At 40.2% G+C, this 17,235-nt stretch overlaps 1 protein-coding gene, 2 long non-coding RNA genes and 1 pseudogene across 5 annotated transcripts; 2 read left to right on the forward strand and 2 right to left on the reverse strand.

Moving 5' to 3' along the window:
* Window positions 1–3,381: 3,381 nt before the first annotated feature.
* LOC121573922 lies at window positions 3,382–6,079 on the forward strand. Its single transcript, XR_006002116.2, has 2 exons — window positions 3,382–4,233; window positions 4,479–6,079. It is a non-coding gene; the product is annotated as an uncharacterized LOC121573922 (long non-coding RNA).
* On the reverse strand, window positions 4,831–8,322 carry LOC121573921. Of its 3 annotated transcripts, none has more exons than XR_006661420.1 (5): window positions 8,276–8,322; window positions 7,866–8,176; window positions 7,139–7,311; window positions 5,771–5,983; window positions 4,831–5,695 (listed from the first exon to the last, which is right to left on the reverse strand). It is a non-coding gene; the product is annotated as an uncharacterized LOC121573921 (long non-coding RNA). The 3 variants fall into 3 exon arrangements; XR_006661421.1 differs by adding an exon at window positions 7,541–7,719 and having other exon boundaries at window positions 7,866–8,316; XR_006661419.1 differs by having other exon boundaries at window positions 7,866–8,316.
* Window positions 8,323–8,509: 187 nt separating this feature from the next.
* On the reverse strand, window positions 8,510–11,198 carry LOC121574230. Its single transcript, XM_041886858.2, has 7 exons — window positions 10,882–11,198; window positions 10,655–10,776; window positions 10,243–10,548; window positions 10,076–10,155; window positions 9,749–9,801; window positions 8,635–8,671; window positions 8,510–8,557 (listed from the first exon to the last, which is right to left on the reverse strand). Exons 1-7 carry the CDS (start codon window positions 11,141–11,143, stop codon window positions 8,554–8,556), a joined length of 864 nt encoding a protein of 287 aa, XP_041742792.2. The 5' UTR covers window positions 11,144–11,198; the 3' UTR covers window positions 8,510–8,553.
* Window positions 11,199–12,024: 826 nt separating this feature from the next.
* On the forward strand, window positions 12,025–16,992 carry LOC121574229 (annotated as a pseudogene).
* The last annotated feature ends 243 nt before the right edge of the window (window positions 16,993–17,235 follow it).

Below are 17,235 nucleotides of genomic sequence, written 5' to 3' on the forward strand. Positions count from 1 at the left end.
GAGTGTTTTCTGTGCATGTGAAAACGTGTGCATACATTTAGCTAAACCCAACCCAAGATCTAAACATTCCATACAATAGAATTTACCTTAACAGAACACTCTTCAACAAAGAAAGCTCATATTTTCCACATAGGTAGTAATGCTGCTTGAGTACCTGATTTTAAAGGCAAGGTCTGTTAAAGGTCCAATGCAGACGTGTTTTATTTATCAAAGAATTTCTGGGTAACAATTTAAGGACCTGACTGATTGTTTTCATTTAAATTTGTCGAAAATAAACAAAAATAGCTTTTAGCATAGAGCAATTTCTCAAGCAAGAATTTTGCTAGGACTGTCTGGGAGTGGTTTTGTGTGGGGAGGGGGAAACTGAAAATGTTTTATTATTGGCAGAGGTTTGGAACTATTAACTAATTTGCCCCATGGTGATGACACCATAGAAGGCCAAAACTCCCACAAAAACAGGCTAAAATTTCAGGCAGTCTTTTCAAACAGCTCTTACACTAAAATGGCATTATTCCAACCTCAGTGTGGAAATATAGTTTTTGACTGCACTGAGCCTTTAACAGTATGTAAAATATGTAACAAACTACTAATTAGAGTATTTAAAGAAATGCCTTCTAAATAATGCCTTCTTCCTGGTGGTATTTAAATGTAAACTTGAACTTTGGCCTCAAAAGGCACAAGATATAATCTTAATATAATGCGTGTGTGGGATGTTGGTGTCCCTAGTCTACCCCGAGAGTCCTGTAGTTCTTATTGCTGTCTGAGGACCTAGATATTCATGTGAATTTGTGATTTGGTGACTTTAAAATTGAGGTAATTTGGAATACTAATCAATCTACTATTGTGAAATGTTGGACGTATTTTGGAAAATCAGACAATCTATCATATCTTTGATGCTTTAACAGTGAGTTTTATCTTTAGCAAATGCCTTGCTATGGAGAGTTGCTCTAAACACGTTTAACAAGACCTCCACCAGTTTTTAGATTAGAACAGGGAAATTAGTCTGCACTATCCCACCCCAGAGGAAAAAAGGTTCATTATTAGCATATGAAGTTAAACTTTAATGGAAATATTTGCATGCATTCTTTAAAAAAAAAAAAAAAGGAATACTGTCTGGCAAAAGTCAGTTTGAAAACACTTGGAATGACTCATAACTGGATAATTATTTGTTTTGTATACTCTGATTTCACTTTATGTTCAACAACTGAAAATGTATAGAATAATCCCATGCCACAGTATCATTTTAAATATTATTGAGTGTGTTGTACATTTGTCAAATTACCAGCATGGACTATTGCCTTTGTTGTAGTTTTTAAATATGTATTCAGCAGTATTGGCTAAATGAGCTAAATGCTGGATCAGTTCTTAACTACAATGGAAGCTAATAGGATTTATAAATCAGAAAAACATATATTTTTGAAAATTTATTAAACATATTGATGTTCTTGTGCATATATTTTGTTGGACATTTTTTATATTGATAAAAATATAATAAAGTACTCCAACAGACTTTGGGCTTTTCTATGACCATAGGCTATAATTAAGCCTATGAAAAAACAGAAAAATAAGAATTGTGCAAAAGGAGACGTTGACCGCTTAATGGGTTTCCGGATGTGATTGAATAATGTCAAAAGGTCAGTGATCCTTGGGACGTCCCTACCCTAAAACCGTCAACTTCAATGAGGTGACGTCCCAAGGATCCCAGATAGCAATGACCATCAGTTCACCCAAAGAGGAAGACCATAACAAAGACAGTACAGTTTGAAGAAATCCCAGATCACACTTGTAGGCAAATCACGGCGACGTTGGCAAGCTAAGCTCATGCGTAGAATCACGTAATTCGGTCTAAAGGTCGTCTCGCACCGTCTCGTACTCCAAGTTGTTTTTGACTAAAATGCAAACGTGTCAGTTTGTCATTTTCACAAGGTTGGAGTAATACCATGTTCAACTACTTAAGACATCAAATATAGGTTGTGCCTTTATATTTCGAGATAGTCATGGGATGTTACGCCTCTGGGTTTAGAAACTCTGTGACCAGAATCTCTGTTGCGCCTCACGTGGGGTGACCCTAATGACCTTCTGGCTACATTCGCCGTGGGAATTCTGTCTAGAATTCATTTATAGAATTGAATGCTAACACAGGGTAATTTAAATTTACAATCATCTTTCAATGAAAATTATGTCAGCAAGTGGACTGTCGACCAGAATTCAGCAGTTTTTGGATCCCCACGCGCACGTAACGTTACTCGAGTAAAGAGATGAATGGGAGGCTAGCCAGTGTCAGAGCCATGTAACTCCTCATAAAAAAAAGAAACGTCCCTTTTTCAGTACCCTGTCTTTCAAAGATAATTTGTAAAAATCCAAATAACTTCACAGATCTTCATTGTAAAGGCTTTAAAGACTGTTTCCCATGCTTGTTCAATGAACAATAAACAATTAATGAACATGCACCTGTGGAACGTCGTTAAGACACTAACAGCTTACAGACGGTAGGCATTTAAGGTCACAGTTATGAAAACTTAGCCTCTTTCTACTGACTCTGAAAAACTCCAAAAGAAAGATGCCAGGGTCCCTGCTCATCTGCGTGAAAGTGCCTAAGGCATGCTGCAAGGAGGCATTAGGACTGCAGATGTGGCCAGGGCAATAAATTGCAATGTCCGTACTGTGAGACGCCTAATACAACGCTACAGGGAGACAGGACGGACAGCTGATCGTCTTCGCAGTGACAGACCACGTTTAACAACACCTGCACAGGATCGGTACATCCGAACATCACACCTGCGGGACAGGTACAGGATGGCAACAACAACTGCCCGAGTTACAACAGGAACGCACAATCCCTCCATCAGTGCTCAGACTGTCTGCAATAGGCTGAGAGAGGCTGGACTGAGGGCTTGTAGACCTGTTGTAAGGCAGGTCCTCACCAGACATCACCGGCAACAACGTCGCCTATGGGCACAAACCCACCGTCGCTGGACCAGACAGGACTGGCAAAAAGTGCTCTTCACTGACGAGTCGCGGTTTTGTCTCACCAGGGGTGATGGTCGGATTCGCGTTTATCGTCAAAGGAATGAGCGTTACACCGAGGCCTGTACTCTGGAGCGGGATCGATTTGGAGGTGGAGGGTCCGTCATGGTCTGAGGCGGTTTATCATCGGACTGAGCTTGTTATCATTAAAGTACGGTGGCCGGGAAGTGCAAAGCAACATTACAAAGAATGAAACACTTTTACAAAGCTCGAGACAAATTTACATTTTGGAAAACAAATTTACATTTTGGAAAACAAATTTACATTTTGGAAAACAAATTTACATTTTATAAAACAAATTTACATTTTAGAAAACAAATTTACATTTTAGAAGACAAATTAACAAGACGCAAAACACTTTTACCAGTCCCGAAACAAATTTACAAACGACAGATTCGTCACGGAAAGGGAATGTACCATATACCGGAAGTGACGAGCGTGGTCTTTTCGTGTTTTTGTTGTGGAGTTTATGGCGTCAAAGAAGTTTATGGTGACCGCCCGAACATGGACTGCGGCCGAGGGATGTTTTGCCCGTTTTGTGGCAAACACATGAACAGCTTAACGCGGTTTTGCTTTACGTGTGGTCGGTGTTTGGAGTTTTTAAAGGACGCGGACCAGACGGAAACACCAGACATACTGCATCATTGCGTTCAATATTTTAACGAGGGTCACTCGTACGCTGTAATCGTGGACATGATGTCAAGTCTACACGGTGTAAACATCAGCTTGAGGACTCATAAAAGTAAACTGAACGAAGCCGGGTTGTACCGCAGAAAGGATTATTCCTCGCCAAACGCCGTGAGTAACGCCATCAGATTTGAACTTCGTGGACCTGGACAACTACTCAATGGGACCTAACTATATGTGGCACGCAGATGGTTATGACAAACTTAAGCCATTCGGTTTGGCCATTTCGGGATGCATAGATGGATTTTCACGTAAAGTATTGTGGCTTCAATGTGGACCAACAAATAATAACCCAACAGTGATTGCTCACTATTTCATGTCATGTGTGCGAAACCTCGGTGTCATCCCCATGAGACTGAGGACTGATTGCGGCACTGAGAACAGCATAATGGCTGCAATTCAATGTACCCTACGCCACCATCACAGTGACTACTACTCTGGAGCGTCCAGCCACATGTACGGCTCATCTATAAATAACCAGCGTATTGAGTCCTGGTGGTCTATATTTAGAAAGGGAAGGTGAGTTGTCTTCATAAAGGGTCATTGCATCTTTTGGTCATTCGATTTTCTTCTCAGGAACGATTAATGAAAAACGAGCACAATAATTATCAATACAAATTTGTAAAGCAAATCCTGCCCGTCAGGAAAAGTAGCTGTTCCTGAAAAGCAAATCGAATGACCAAAAGATGCACAGACCATACATTTCATTATAACTAACCTTTATTATTTATAGTATAACTAAACACTTGTATCCATTTCTATAGGTCTCAGTTCTGGATGGAGTTATTTGCCGACCTTAGAGATGCCGGATACTTCAACGGGAGTCATGAGCATCAATGCCTATTGAGATATTGCTTTGGTGATGTTATTCAGAAGGACTTGGATGAGTGTGTGAGACTGTGGAACAGCCACAGGATTTCAGTTACAGAAGCCAGACAACTGGGAGTCTGCATCCGAACTGTACATGAAACTAAAAGAAATGGCTCAGCTATGAAATGATCAAAAAGGGAGGGTTTTTTGTAGTGGTGGAATACTGCTGTCTGTCTGAACACAATATTTATGAATCTGTCACCCAAAGCTTAATTGTTTTTAAGTGTGAAGTAAATTAATCAAAAATAGTAATCAGTATTTATTACACTTTTGTAGTATTGAGAGTAATGGATCTAAAACATTTTCAAAATGTTTACTGTGAGAAAAGAACATGCTCACATACAGTAACATTATAAAAACAACTTTGGCAACTGCACTTTAAAAGTGCACCTTTAATAGGGTTGGGCATCAAGAACCAATTCCTACTTGGAATAGTTAAAAATTACGATTCCATCGGAATTGTTTCTTTATTGGAATCGTTTTGGAGGATTGGGTTTCAAATCTGATCATGGGTTCCAAATTTAACATGCGCAAGTTTTGGTTTCTGTAGCGGCCAGGTGCTTGTTGTGTTGCAGCCATGGAGCACAGTAAGCGGTGCTCTAGTGTGGCTTTATTTTACATTGAAAAAGCCCCGTCAAACTGCAACCCACCTTTGAATCAAAATAAAACTTTCCTCTTATTTGTGAAATAAGCATGTGACCCGTTTCAACTCCACCACTCAAAGAATCGGAATCGAGAATCGATAAGAACCGGAATCAAAAGGAAGAATCGGAATTGGAATCAGAATCGTTAAAATCTAAATGATGCCCAACCCTAACCTTTAACAACAACAACTTTTTCAGAGTCTTAACTCTAAGGGTCATCCATCATATAGCTTAGAAACAGCCGAATCCTGGACTATTTTGAATTCCAAAGTCCATTTGTGACTTAAACAAAGTGTATGAGTCTAGGAGTGGTAATCTCAAGGAGTTTGAACATGTATTTGCCATTGGGAACGCAGAGTCCTCCAGGAACTCTATTTGAGGCAGTGGTTCCAAGCCAGATGGGGGAAGTGAAGACAGCCCAGTAGCAAACATCAAAACATCTTCCACAGACACAGCAGCCTGGCCTTCTGCAAAGAAAAACAATTCAGATACATCACTGCCATGTGTTTTCTTAACTAGTTATAAAAAACAAACTAACAAACCTTCACAATCAAGGAGATAGTCTGCCCAGTAGGCCATGGTTTGACTTTCTTTAAGTCTTCGATTACTCCCCGAAGGACTGAGGTCAGGTTTGAAGAGTCTCTCAAGTTCAAAAGCAGTGAGTCGCCTTTCAGAGTGGCACATGACAGGGGCCAGCAAAGTAGGGTGTTGCTGTAGTGCAGTCAAAAACTCCAGGGTTGAAAGACCATCTGAATCTACAGAGTGAACACAAACATTGTTTCACTGCTGTGTAGTGCCAATTGAATTTAAAATTATCTAAAGAAAACTATTAAATATTCTCTTCTCTACAATTACTATCCACCTTAACATTGTTGAAAATTGATTTCAAAAACCCTATTTTTGCATTGCACATTAAACGTTAATTGTTACAAACTGTAAGTATAACACACAGAAACAAAAGACTGGAATGACACAGACGGATGGGTGGCTTGAGCACTCACACGATGCCTTCAGAAAGTCTACACACCCATTGCACTTTTTCACAACTTTGTTTCGTTATAGATTCAATTTAAAATAGTAATATTAATATTTTTCCTCATCAGCCTACACACAATACATCATAATGACAAAGCAAAAACAAGTTTTTAGAAATTGTAGCAAATTTAATAAAAATTTAAAACTGGAATATCACATTCGCACAAGTTAATTAACCATTTTCTCAGTACACTGTTGAAGCACCTTTGGAAGTAATTCCAGCCTGGATTCCTCGTGTATGAAGCTACAGGCTTTAAACACAACATCACCACACTCTTTATATCTGATTTTCAAGGACATTTACAAGAGATACTAAAACCTCTCTGCATGTCAGGATCTTTATGAGAACTGAGGGCAGAAATAGATCCATATGTAAATGACACTGCTACAGTATGGAGCAGGTGGTTGGATAAACAGCAGCAAGTCATCAAGGGGTTTGATGGGTAAAGTGAGCCTCAAACCATCACTCTGCTGCCAGATGTGCAGCAGAGGTGGATGGATCACTTTAAGGGGGTAACTGGACTGATTTTCCTCTATGGAAGAGTTAGTCAGGAGGAGAAACCTAAGATCTAATTTCTGTTTTTGCTTTGTCATTATGATGTATTGTGTGTAGATTGATGAGGAAAAGGATTTAAATATATTTTAAATTGAATCTATAAAGGTGTGCAGACTTAATGAAGGCACTGTAGTTTGACACAGAATGAAGTGACATCACATATCCGTTGAAATACACTAAGGTACAAATTCTGATTAAGGACAAATTGATAACAGATATACATACTTGCATAAACCAAAGATGGGGACCATGAGGCATTTCAAACAAAAAATTCATACATAAATAAATAAAAATCTCATCACTACAAATATCATCTTACCTGTCAATTACAGATGAGTTGCGGTCAATGATATACCATTGGAGGTAGTCTGACGCGATTTCTTTATTTTCTTCCACAGTAGCCACATGTCTCAGACAACCTGCTGTCTGTAACATTGTGCTGTGTCTCATCATACATTCTTGCAGAGCATCCAATGAAGCAGCATTCTCAATCTGAAAGACATGAAAATGGGCAAAAACACCCCAGTCAATAACTGTATACACTGTATCTCCTTGCCTATTTTTTTAATAACGTACATAGCAAGGTGTAATCTTACACTATCAAAAACTAATAAATGAATTAAATATATTCCGCACGTGATATAGGAAGTAAACATTGTCTCAAAAACACTGCAGTAAGTATGAAAAACTCTGCCCTACCATACCCTTATGCTATTCTCACCTCTTGCAAAGCTTTCCCTATTTCTTCATCAGTTATTAAATTATTTGTTGCTTTGAATGAAGGCTGGCCTGCAAGATAATGTACAAGATCTTCTGACAGGAAATGGGGTCCTGGACCTCCATGCACAACTGACACAGCAATCATCTTTCCTGCCAAGTAGTATTCATCCTCCCTAACAGCTGTGAATGAATTCATATTGCAAAATTAAAACAATGCATTACTGTATATACTGTAATATGCAAGCATATGTCATGTGATATATCTGGTCAATGAGCATTAACCAACCATTAGTAGCCTATAGTACACATCCAACCAATATGCATACCCTTTGCATTGTAGACCAAGAACCGATGTCCTTCTGGTCCATCAAAAATGGGCCGGTCTTTTAGGTGTTTCATCAGTAGAGTTAAAAACTCGTCTTGGACCACCAGTGTCAATTCCCTCTTCCAGAACACCAGTATCATCAGTAAATTTCACCAGCATGTCACAGGTTTCAGAATATGTTGTACGCTTGAAACCTCTGACTGCCCCATCCCAAACATTATCCCTTGAGATGTTAATCCGGCTGACTTTTTATGATCAATAGGAAGAGACAGGTTTGCTACGATGTCAGGTAATGCAATGTCCGTCTCCTCCCTGTAATGACAAAAAGTTAATTCATTTGTGGATATTCCAGATATACAAGAACTATTGTACAGTGAAAAAACTGGAGTGCTATAGTCAAAAGCATATTACATTGCTGTGTGTTGGAAATTCTTCACATTGACAGCAACCGGCTCTTCAGTCCTCCTGCTCAACATTTGGTGAATACAGGTCTGTGTATTTACTGTTGGGAAATTGCCATTTCCATGTTAAAACATCTTACAAACAAAAATGTCTTCCCCATGTAATCAGTTCAATACATTTAAATTATGTCAGTCATTATCTTTTCTTTTCTTTTTTACTTACCTGTAGCAAGACATTTTTTTCTGGATTTGCTTCCGGTGGATCCAGATCCTCAGCATCAGATATTACTATCTGAAAAAAGATTAAAATGTCTGAAACAACAACACTGAAAGCAAGAAATGTCATGCTGCCACACTCTGCCTTATTACCTGTCCAGGCTGAATTGTTGATTGTCCTGGTGCATCTCTGAAACATGATAAAACATATTAAAATGATTAGCTCCATGATAAAGGCTATAATGTAGCTTTGAGTAGCATGTAGTAGTAGAGGGAACAGAAAGATGTATTAAAAAAAAAGATTATTTTGAGAACATGTGGATAGGAGCGTTTCCTGGACTCAAATCTGAGTTAGTTTGAGTTTCTTTTTTAATGGAAAAGGTATAAAATAAAAGAAAGCTCAAACTACAATTTTTTAACTATTAAAATGCTTGTATTGCAAGTGGCCAAGCCATACAGAACCAATTTAAAAGAACTTTAATGCGTTTTTGCATCTAGCCTTCGTCAGCGAGTCAAACAGATGAAATGAGAGACAATGGGTCTTTTCTAGTGTCCAAGGTGTTCTGGGCTAGAGTAGGTGTTGTAGACATCTTAAAACCAGTAGGTGTCCTTCAGGCCTACAATAGTCAAATCATGTAAACATTATGTATATGGATGTGTCCCATGTTTCCTATTGGTGGATTACCACTAGAAAAAAACCCAGTGTCTCTCATTACATCTATTTGACTCCCTGACAAAGGCTAGATGCCGAAACGTGTTGGAGTTCTTTAAGTTGGTTCTGGATGACCGTGCCACTTCAGTAAAGGCCTATAGTACCTATGCAGGATCGACAGTGATGTGGGACATATGAATGGACAGTGGATACCCCCACTTCATTCTCACGTGTTTTTTTAATGGTTTGGTTAATTTTTGTTTATTCAACTGCAAGAGCAACTGTATTTCAGTGGGTTTATTCTGTAAAGCTCTGCTCACACAGGCAGCTGTGGGTCCTATAGGTAGGGAGCGAGGGGGCACCGCAGTCAGTTACAGAAACAGCTGATAGCATGTAGCAACGTTGAGCTTATGTGCAGCAATATAAATGTATGTATAATGTGTATGTGAATAAGTAGTGAAATATCTGCTAGTAGTTTTATCAGTTTTGTGAGTTAAATAAAAAAAAAAGGTGAAATTGCACTTTACCTGGTAGTGAAAGCACTGTAGCCCAACAAAATATGAATTATTATTGCACGTGTGAAAATTCCTTTGTGTCCAAGTGTGCAACACCTACCTTTCATCGTCCAGCTTGTGTTTGGGAGTACTTCGATTTTGTGGTTCAAAAACCTGAGAGGAAACGGATAAAATGATCAACAACTTTCAACAGGTTCCATTATTTTTCCATTACCACATACAGTATATATCAATGCTGAATGGTTGTCTGTGTTACTGTATAATAGTTACTGCAAAATAATCAAAACAAGCCTTTTTCCACTAAAATATTGACCAGGACATTGATTTTATGCTTAAAATCCAATGTACATCTAATTAATAAATTATATGAAAATGAATAAATACAAACATACATAAACATTTTAAAAAAGAGAAATAACTGATGTACCAAAGTGTCAGCACGATTGAGTTCAGCTGTGCTCCTTGTTGTGATGACAATTTCAGAATCAGAGTCTGAGGTATCATCCACTGAAAAAAATAATTCAAACAACCATTATCTATCCTCCAGCAGAGTATCTAAATATGTAAAAATATTGAATCATGAGATCCACTAACCTCTTTTATAGTGTTTTCTAGGCAAATGAAAAAAGTGATCCTGGAATATGCCTTTCCTATTTCCTTTTTATATTCTGCCAATTTGAATGGCCTTTCTGACCCAGGCACATGAACCACCTCTGAGCAGTCTGGATACAAAAGGACATAAGGTCCTTCGTGCATGTCCTTGTTAAATGTTGTCATTTTCTGGACAGCTTGTTTCAGTAGATCAGGTGCTGCTACCTCTGGGTCTGTAAATAACTGTAGTGTTTTCCCTCTTAGAGGTTTTAAATCAGTTCCACTTGGCACCATCAATCCTACGTTTATCTAGTAAAATAACAAAGATATAATTAATGTATACATAGGTAAAATAAATACACACAAATACATATAGAGCATTGCAAAATTGTATAGGACGGTCAGTACACCTTACCTGGACGTGTTTTCTTTCTTTAGGCCTATATCTTCCTTTTGGCCCATAGTTAAAAGACTGTCGTTCTTTTGATTTCGAGCTTCTGTACTCCATGAACTGTTTGTATGATGGGCATGGTTGTTCTGCAGAAATGGACAGAGTTCCGAAACAGAAAGTTAGAAGCCGCTCAAAAAATCATTAGCGTTACTGTCCTTAGATAGCTAGCGTTTTGGTTTTGCTAAACTTACTTTGCATAGCACTGTCCGGCTGTCGAGACGTCCCCTGTGTTTCCAATGTTTCCGTCTTGTCCGCGTCCTTTAAAAACTCCAAACACCGACCACACGTAAAGCAAAACCGCGTTAAGCTGTTCATGTGTTTGCCACAAAACGGGCAAAACATCCCTCGGCCGCAGTCCATGTTCGGGCGGTCACCATAAACTTCTTTGACGCCATAAACTCCACAACAAAAACACGAAAAGACCACGCTCGTCACTTCCGGTATATGGTACATTCCCTTTCCGTGACGAATCTGTCGTTTGTAAATTTGTTTCGGGACTGGTAAAAGTGTTTTGCGTCTTGTTAATTTGTTTTCTAAAATGTAAATTTGTTTTCTAAAATGTAAATTTGTTTTCTAAAATGTAAATTTGTTTTATAAAATGTAAATTTGTTTTCCAAAATGTAAATTTGTTTTCCAAAATGTAAATTTGTTTTCCAAAATGTAAATTTGTCTCGAGCTTTGTAAAAGTGTTTCATTCTTTGTAATGTTGCTTTGCACTTCCCGGCCACTGTATTAAAGGCAATCTCAACGCTGTGCGTTACAGGGAAGACATCCTCCTCCCTCATGTGGTACCCTTCCTGCAGGCTCATCCTGACATGACCCTCCAGCATGACAATGCCACCAGCCATACTGCTCATTCTGTGCGTGATTTCCTGTCAGTGATCTGCCATGGCCAGCGAAGAGCCCGGATCTCAATCCCATTGAGCACGTCTGGGACCTGTTGGATCGGAGGGTGAGGGCTAGGGCCATTCCCCGCAGAAATGTCTGGGAACTTGCAGGTGCCTTGGTGGAAGAGTGGGGTAACATCTCACAGCAAGAACTGGCAAATATGGTGCATTCCATGAGGAGGAGATGCACTGCAGTACTTAATGCAGCTGGTGGCCACACCAGATACTGACTGTTACTTTTGACCCCCCCCTTTGTTCAGGGACACATTATTCAATTTCTGTTAGTCACATGTCTGTGGAACTTGTTCAGTTTATGTCTGTTGTTGAATCTTGTTATGTTCATACAAATATGTACACATGTTAAGTTTGCTGAAAATAAATAAAAAGCAGTTGACAGTGAGAGGACGTTTCTTTTTTTGCTGAGTTTCTTTATTTGTATCTAAATATATGGCTCTGGCTAGCGCTAATTATCTCCAGCGAGTTAACGTTAGCTACATCATGTGATGTCAACATTTTAACACTTATTTGCTAAACTTCACACCTTCATATTAATAGGGAGGTTTCATACACCAATATATTGCTAATTGGTTACACTTTAAGTTGCATAACATAAATGTATACAAATCTGTGTGCATAGTTTGCTCGCTAGCTAGCTAACTAGCAAAGACTAGCCAAAGATACTGTGCTGCTGCAGCCTTACGAGCTTGATCACTGTCATGCAAAATTATTTTTGCTCAATGTGCCACCTTGCAGAATTTATTTTCAACTAACTAGCTATCTAAAATATAAAACTGTGTTTTGACTACTTGGTTTCTCTGTGCCCTTTGTTAAACAATTTTAAGGGTTGAAAACAATTAACTAAGGGTCAGTGATGGTGTTAACTTTAAAACTTTTGTCTATTGTTGTCAGAGCCCTTTCCACCACCTGGGCCAGCAGATGCAGGACATCTTGGGCGATGGAGAGATCCTGAAGGAAGTGGTCCAACCTGGAGAAGGCCCACCAGTGCGAAGAGATACATTTGTGTCAAGCACCTTCATAGAATACTGCATTCTTTAGGTTCCCTTACGACAGGGGTCTCCAACAGGTCAATCATAAGCTACCAGTAGCCCGCAGCCCACCTATGAGTAGCTCGCCAAACAATTCTGAAAGTACATGCAATTTGACCAGTATCAGACACTGCAAGCTCCCAGCTACGATCTAATCCAGTGTTCCCCATGACATGGACTCAGAACTTCCAATTTCGTTGTTTCTCCATGAACAATTGTAATTTTGAGAGTTTAACAAAAGTATCTAAAACCTGGAAAGATAAAACTGAGAGAACATAATTTGGGAAAATATAAAACAGAAAACATAGTGCACTACTTTCTCTTGTTCACTACTGACCCAGGGAAGAGTTGCAGGGGAGATGAGAAGAGAAGAAGAATGTGCCTAATTGAAAGTTAGACATTTTATTGTAGCTCATAACATGTTAAATTTTTTCAAAGAAGCCCTCATGCTAGAAAAGGTTGGAGACCTCTGCCTTACAATGTAGCCTAAAGCATACAGTGAGGGAAAAAAGTATTTGATCCCCTGCTGATTTTGTATGTTTGCCCACTGACAAAGACATGATCAGTCTATAATGTTAATGGTAGGTTTATTTGAACAGTGAGAGACAGAATAACAACACAAAAATCCAGAAAAACGCATGTCAAAAATGTTATAAATTGATTTGCATTTTAATGAGGGAAATAAGTATTTGACCCCTCTACAAAACATCACTTAGTACTTGGTGGCAAAACCCTTGTTGGCAATGACAGAGGTCAGACGTTTCTTGTAGTTGGCCACCAGGTTTGCATACATCTCAGGAGGGATTTTGTCCCACTCCTCTTTGCAGATCTTCTCCAAGTCATTAAGGTTTCAAGGCTGACGTTTGGCAACTCGAACCTTCAGCTCCCTCCACAGATTTTCTATGGGATCAAGGTCTGGAGACTGGCTAGGCCACTCCAGGACCTTAATGTGCTTCTTCTTGAGCCACTCCTTTGTTGCCTTGGCCGTGTGTTTTGGGTCATTGTCATGCTGGAATACCCATCCACAACCCATTTTCAATGCCCTGGCTGAGGGAAGGAGGTTCTCACCCAAGATTTAACGGTACATGGCCCCGTCGATCGTCCCTTTGATGCGGTGAAGTTGTCCTGTCCCCTTAGCAGAAAAACACCCCCAAAGCATAATGTTTCCACCTCCATGTTTGACGGTGGGGATGGTGTTCTTGGGGTCATAGGCAGCATTCCTCCTCCTCCAAACACGGCGAGTTGAGTTGATGCCAAAGAGCTCGATTTTGGTCTCATCTGACCACAACACTTTTACCCAGTTCTCCTCTGAATCATTCAGATGTTCATTGGCAAACTTCAGATGGCCCTGTATATGTTCTTTCTTGAGCAGGGGGACCTTGCGGGCGCTGCAGGATTTCAGTCCTTCACGGCGTAGTGTGTTACCAATTGTTTTCTTGGTGACTATGGTCCCAGCTGCCTTGAGATCATTGACAAGATCCTCCCGTGTAGTTCTGGGCTGATTCCTCACCGTTCTCATGATCATTGCAACTCCACGAGGTGAGATCTTGCATGGAGCCCCAGGCCGAGGGAGATTGACAGTTCTTTTGTGTTTCTTCCATTTGCGAATAATCGCACTAACTGTTGTCACCTTCTCACCAAGCTGCTTGGCGATGGTCTTGTAGCCCATTCCAGCCTTGTGTAGGTCTATAATCTTGTCCCTGACATCCTTGGAGAGCTCTTTGGTCTTGGCCATGGTGGAGAGTTTGGAATCTGATTGATTGATTGCTTCTGTGGACAGGTGTCTTTTATACAGGTAACAAACTGAGATTAGGAGCACTCCCTTTAAGAGTGTGCTCCTAATCTCAGCTCGTTACCTGTATAAAAGACACCTGGGAGCCAGAAATCTTTCTGATTGAGAGGGGGTCAAATACTTATTTCCCTCATTAAAATGCAAATCAATTTATAACATTTTTCACATGCATTTTTCTGGATTTTTGTTGTTGTTATTCTGTCTCTCAGTGTTCAAATAAACCTACCATTAAAATTATAGACTGATCATTTCTTTGTCAGTGGGCAAACGTACAAAATCAGCAGGGGATCAAATACTTTTTTCCCTCACTGTATGTATTGCATATTTATTCAGACATAATGCAATCAATTACACCTTAGGGACACACCACGTGTTTTATGTGCCAATTTGAACCCCTGCTAATATTCCTTCACAGTCCATTTCTCTGGATTTCTGGAGTACTCTGACCGACCATTTGAGACCACCAGCCATCTGAAGTACCCTTGAATTATGAAGCTTGGAAGAGGTAAGATGTAGCCTATGGCACTCTAAGATAACTGGTTTTCATATGTGGCTTCATAAACAATGAATACACCTTACCTTACAGACGTGACTGTGTGGCCTGGAGCTGGGTATTCTGACCATGAGGAAGGGAGAGTTCTCTTGTTTTCTCTTCCTGCCTGAGTACGCCTATGGAGCGATGGGCTGCCCTCCACACATTCCTCCTGTAGCCACTGTGCTCTACGAGGTGCAGGTCCTCGACTTCCTCGACTCAGCCCAAGTGGATGAGTTCTTCTCAATGAGTGTGGTGAGGACACTAGGGGCCTTATTTAGTCAGGGCTGTATCTCACAACTCAATCAAAACTAGTTAGAGTTCCGTCAAGTTTGGTGGTGATAACCTCCAGGACCAGGGAATTTTTGTAACAGATAATGTCAACCTACCTAGTGGAAGTAGCTAATATATATTATTGGGTTAAATAGAGATGCAAAAACATGTTGTGGTGTGCCATTTTACGTGGACTGAAGTGACTATTTCTGGTCATGCATCTCTGCTTACTGGGGATTAGTTGTGACTTTGTTGGCTGCCATTCCCAAACCCCTCTCTCCCGCCAGGTGGAGCACAACACTGTTCCTCTGTCCATGCTCCTCAACGTGGTTGACACAGAGCGCAGATTTGGCAACCACTGCTTCAACCAGAGTCGCTTCGAGGATGCCAAAGATCGCTACAAGCAGGTAGCGTCAGCAAAACAAGTCTTATGTCGTAAATGTTATGTCCTCAAATGAACCCCTTCATTTTAGTTTCAGCATTATTTTATGATGAAGCATCACTTCAACTTTCCATGTATGTGAATAAATGAGAGGAATGATGGTGATTGTGATGCTTACATTTTGGTTCCCTGTCATAAGTGTTGAGTTTCATAAGCACACTGTCGTGTGTGTGATATTTGACAAGCACACTGTCGTGTGTGTGATATTTGACAAGCACACTGCCGTGTGTGTGATATTTGACAAGCACACTGTCGTGTGTGTGAGTGCGAATAGTGTGTACACGCACTACTGTGTCCACATACAAGTGTATGTGTGCATGTGATAGAAAGAGTTTCTGTATTGATTTATACGTATAACCTCTCCTTGTGTCTGGCCAGGCGAAGGGCGAGGACGAGAAGAGGAGCATCGTGGCGGTGCAGCTGCCCATCTACCTCAACCTGTCGTTGACCCAGGTCCGCCTGGACAGGCACCTGAAAGCCATGGAGTACGGCCACAAGGCCCTGGAAATCAACCCCAACAACACCAAGGCCCTTTTCCACTGGGGTCAGGTCAGACCCTCAGGGTGGGGGAAGTCATATTCTTGTCAATAAGCTGGGTTCATGTGTGTGTGCCTACAGTATATGTGATTGTTTTTGGCATCATGGTTTGTGCTATGGATATGAAGTGAGCTAAAGGGGATCCACACACAAATGTTATCTTTATTTAGTAAGAAAACAAATATTTCAGGTGGTGCATTTACTATGACCATATGACCATATGTTTAATGGATAACCACTGCATGTAATTAATAGCGTCTCAAAATGATCCTAAAACTTACATGTTCCCATTTTCACACATTTGAGTTTTGCAAGCTCACTTGTGGAAAGAATCAGTCACAGGAAAGATCTCAATTGTATTCTCCTCGCATCCTCTCGCCTCATCTCATTCTCAAAACCCATTGCAGGAGAAAGCCAGAGGTCCCGGCCCTCTGACCTTCTCCTCCAATGGGTTTTGAGAAGGAGACGAGGAGAGGACGCGAGGAAGCAATTGAGATCTTCCCACAGATGTTTCAACCAGAGGGTTTTCCTCAGGCCTATTTGGAGTTGTTTGACTATGAGAAAGCCCAGGATTACATCACGATGGCTCAGGCCAAGAAAGCTTTTGACATCGATATCAACAATCTCCTGAGGAAGCTTGCCATGTAAGATAATAGTTCTGACATTCGGGTTTTTTCCCTAGCGACACATGACTCAACTAAATTGTTGTTATTTTTGCAGACGCTACAAGGACTGTTTGGACAAAGAGAAAGAGATGTGCTCCAAGATGTTTGCAGACTTTGTGAAGAAGTGAAGGTGACATGTTTGTTATTAAGTGTGTCCTTTGTCATGTAAATGCATCTATCCGTTTCCCTGACGCTCTGTGGTAGTTATTTCTGTGCTAGCCACAAGAGGGCGCTGTATGAACAGTGCAATCCAAAAGCATTGATTGATGTTTGCCACATACAGTACATTTCTAATGATTGGTATCCAGTTCACATAGTTGCCCCTTTTCACTCTGTTTTAGTAAGAGATAATGTGCCCATCTAAGACAACT

The sequence above is a fragment of the Coregonus clupeaformis genome, chromosome 9, assembly GCF_020615455.1.
Source record: "Coregonus clupeaformis isolate EN_2021a chromosome 9, ASM2061545v1, whole genome shotgun sequence".
Classification (NCBI taxonomy): Eukaryota; Metazoa; Chordata; class Actinopteri; order Salmoniformes; family Salmonidae; genus Coregonus; species Coregonus clupeaformis.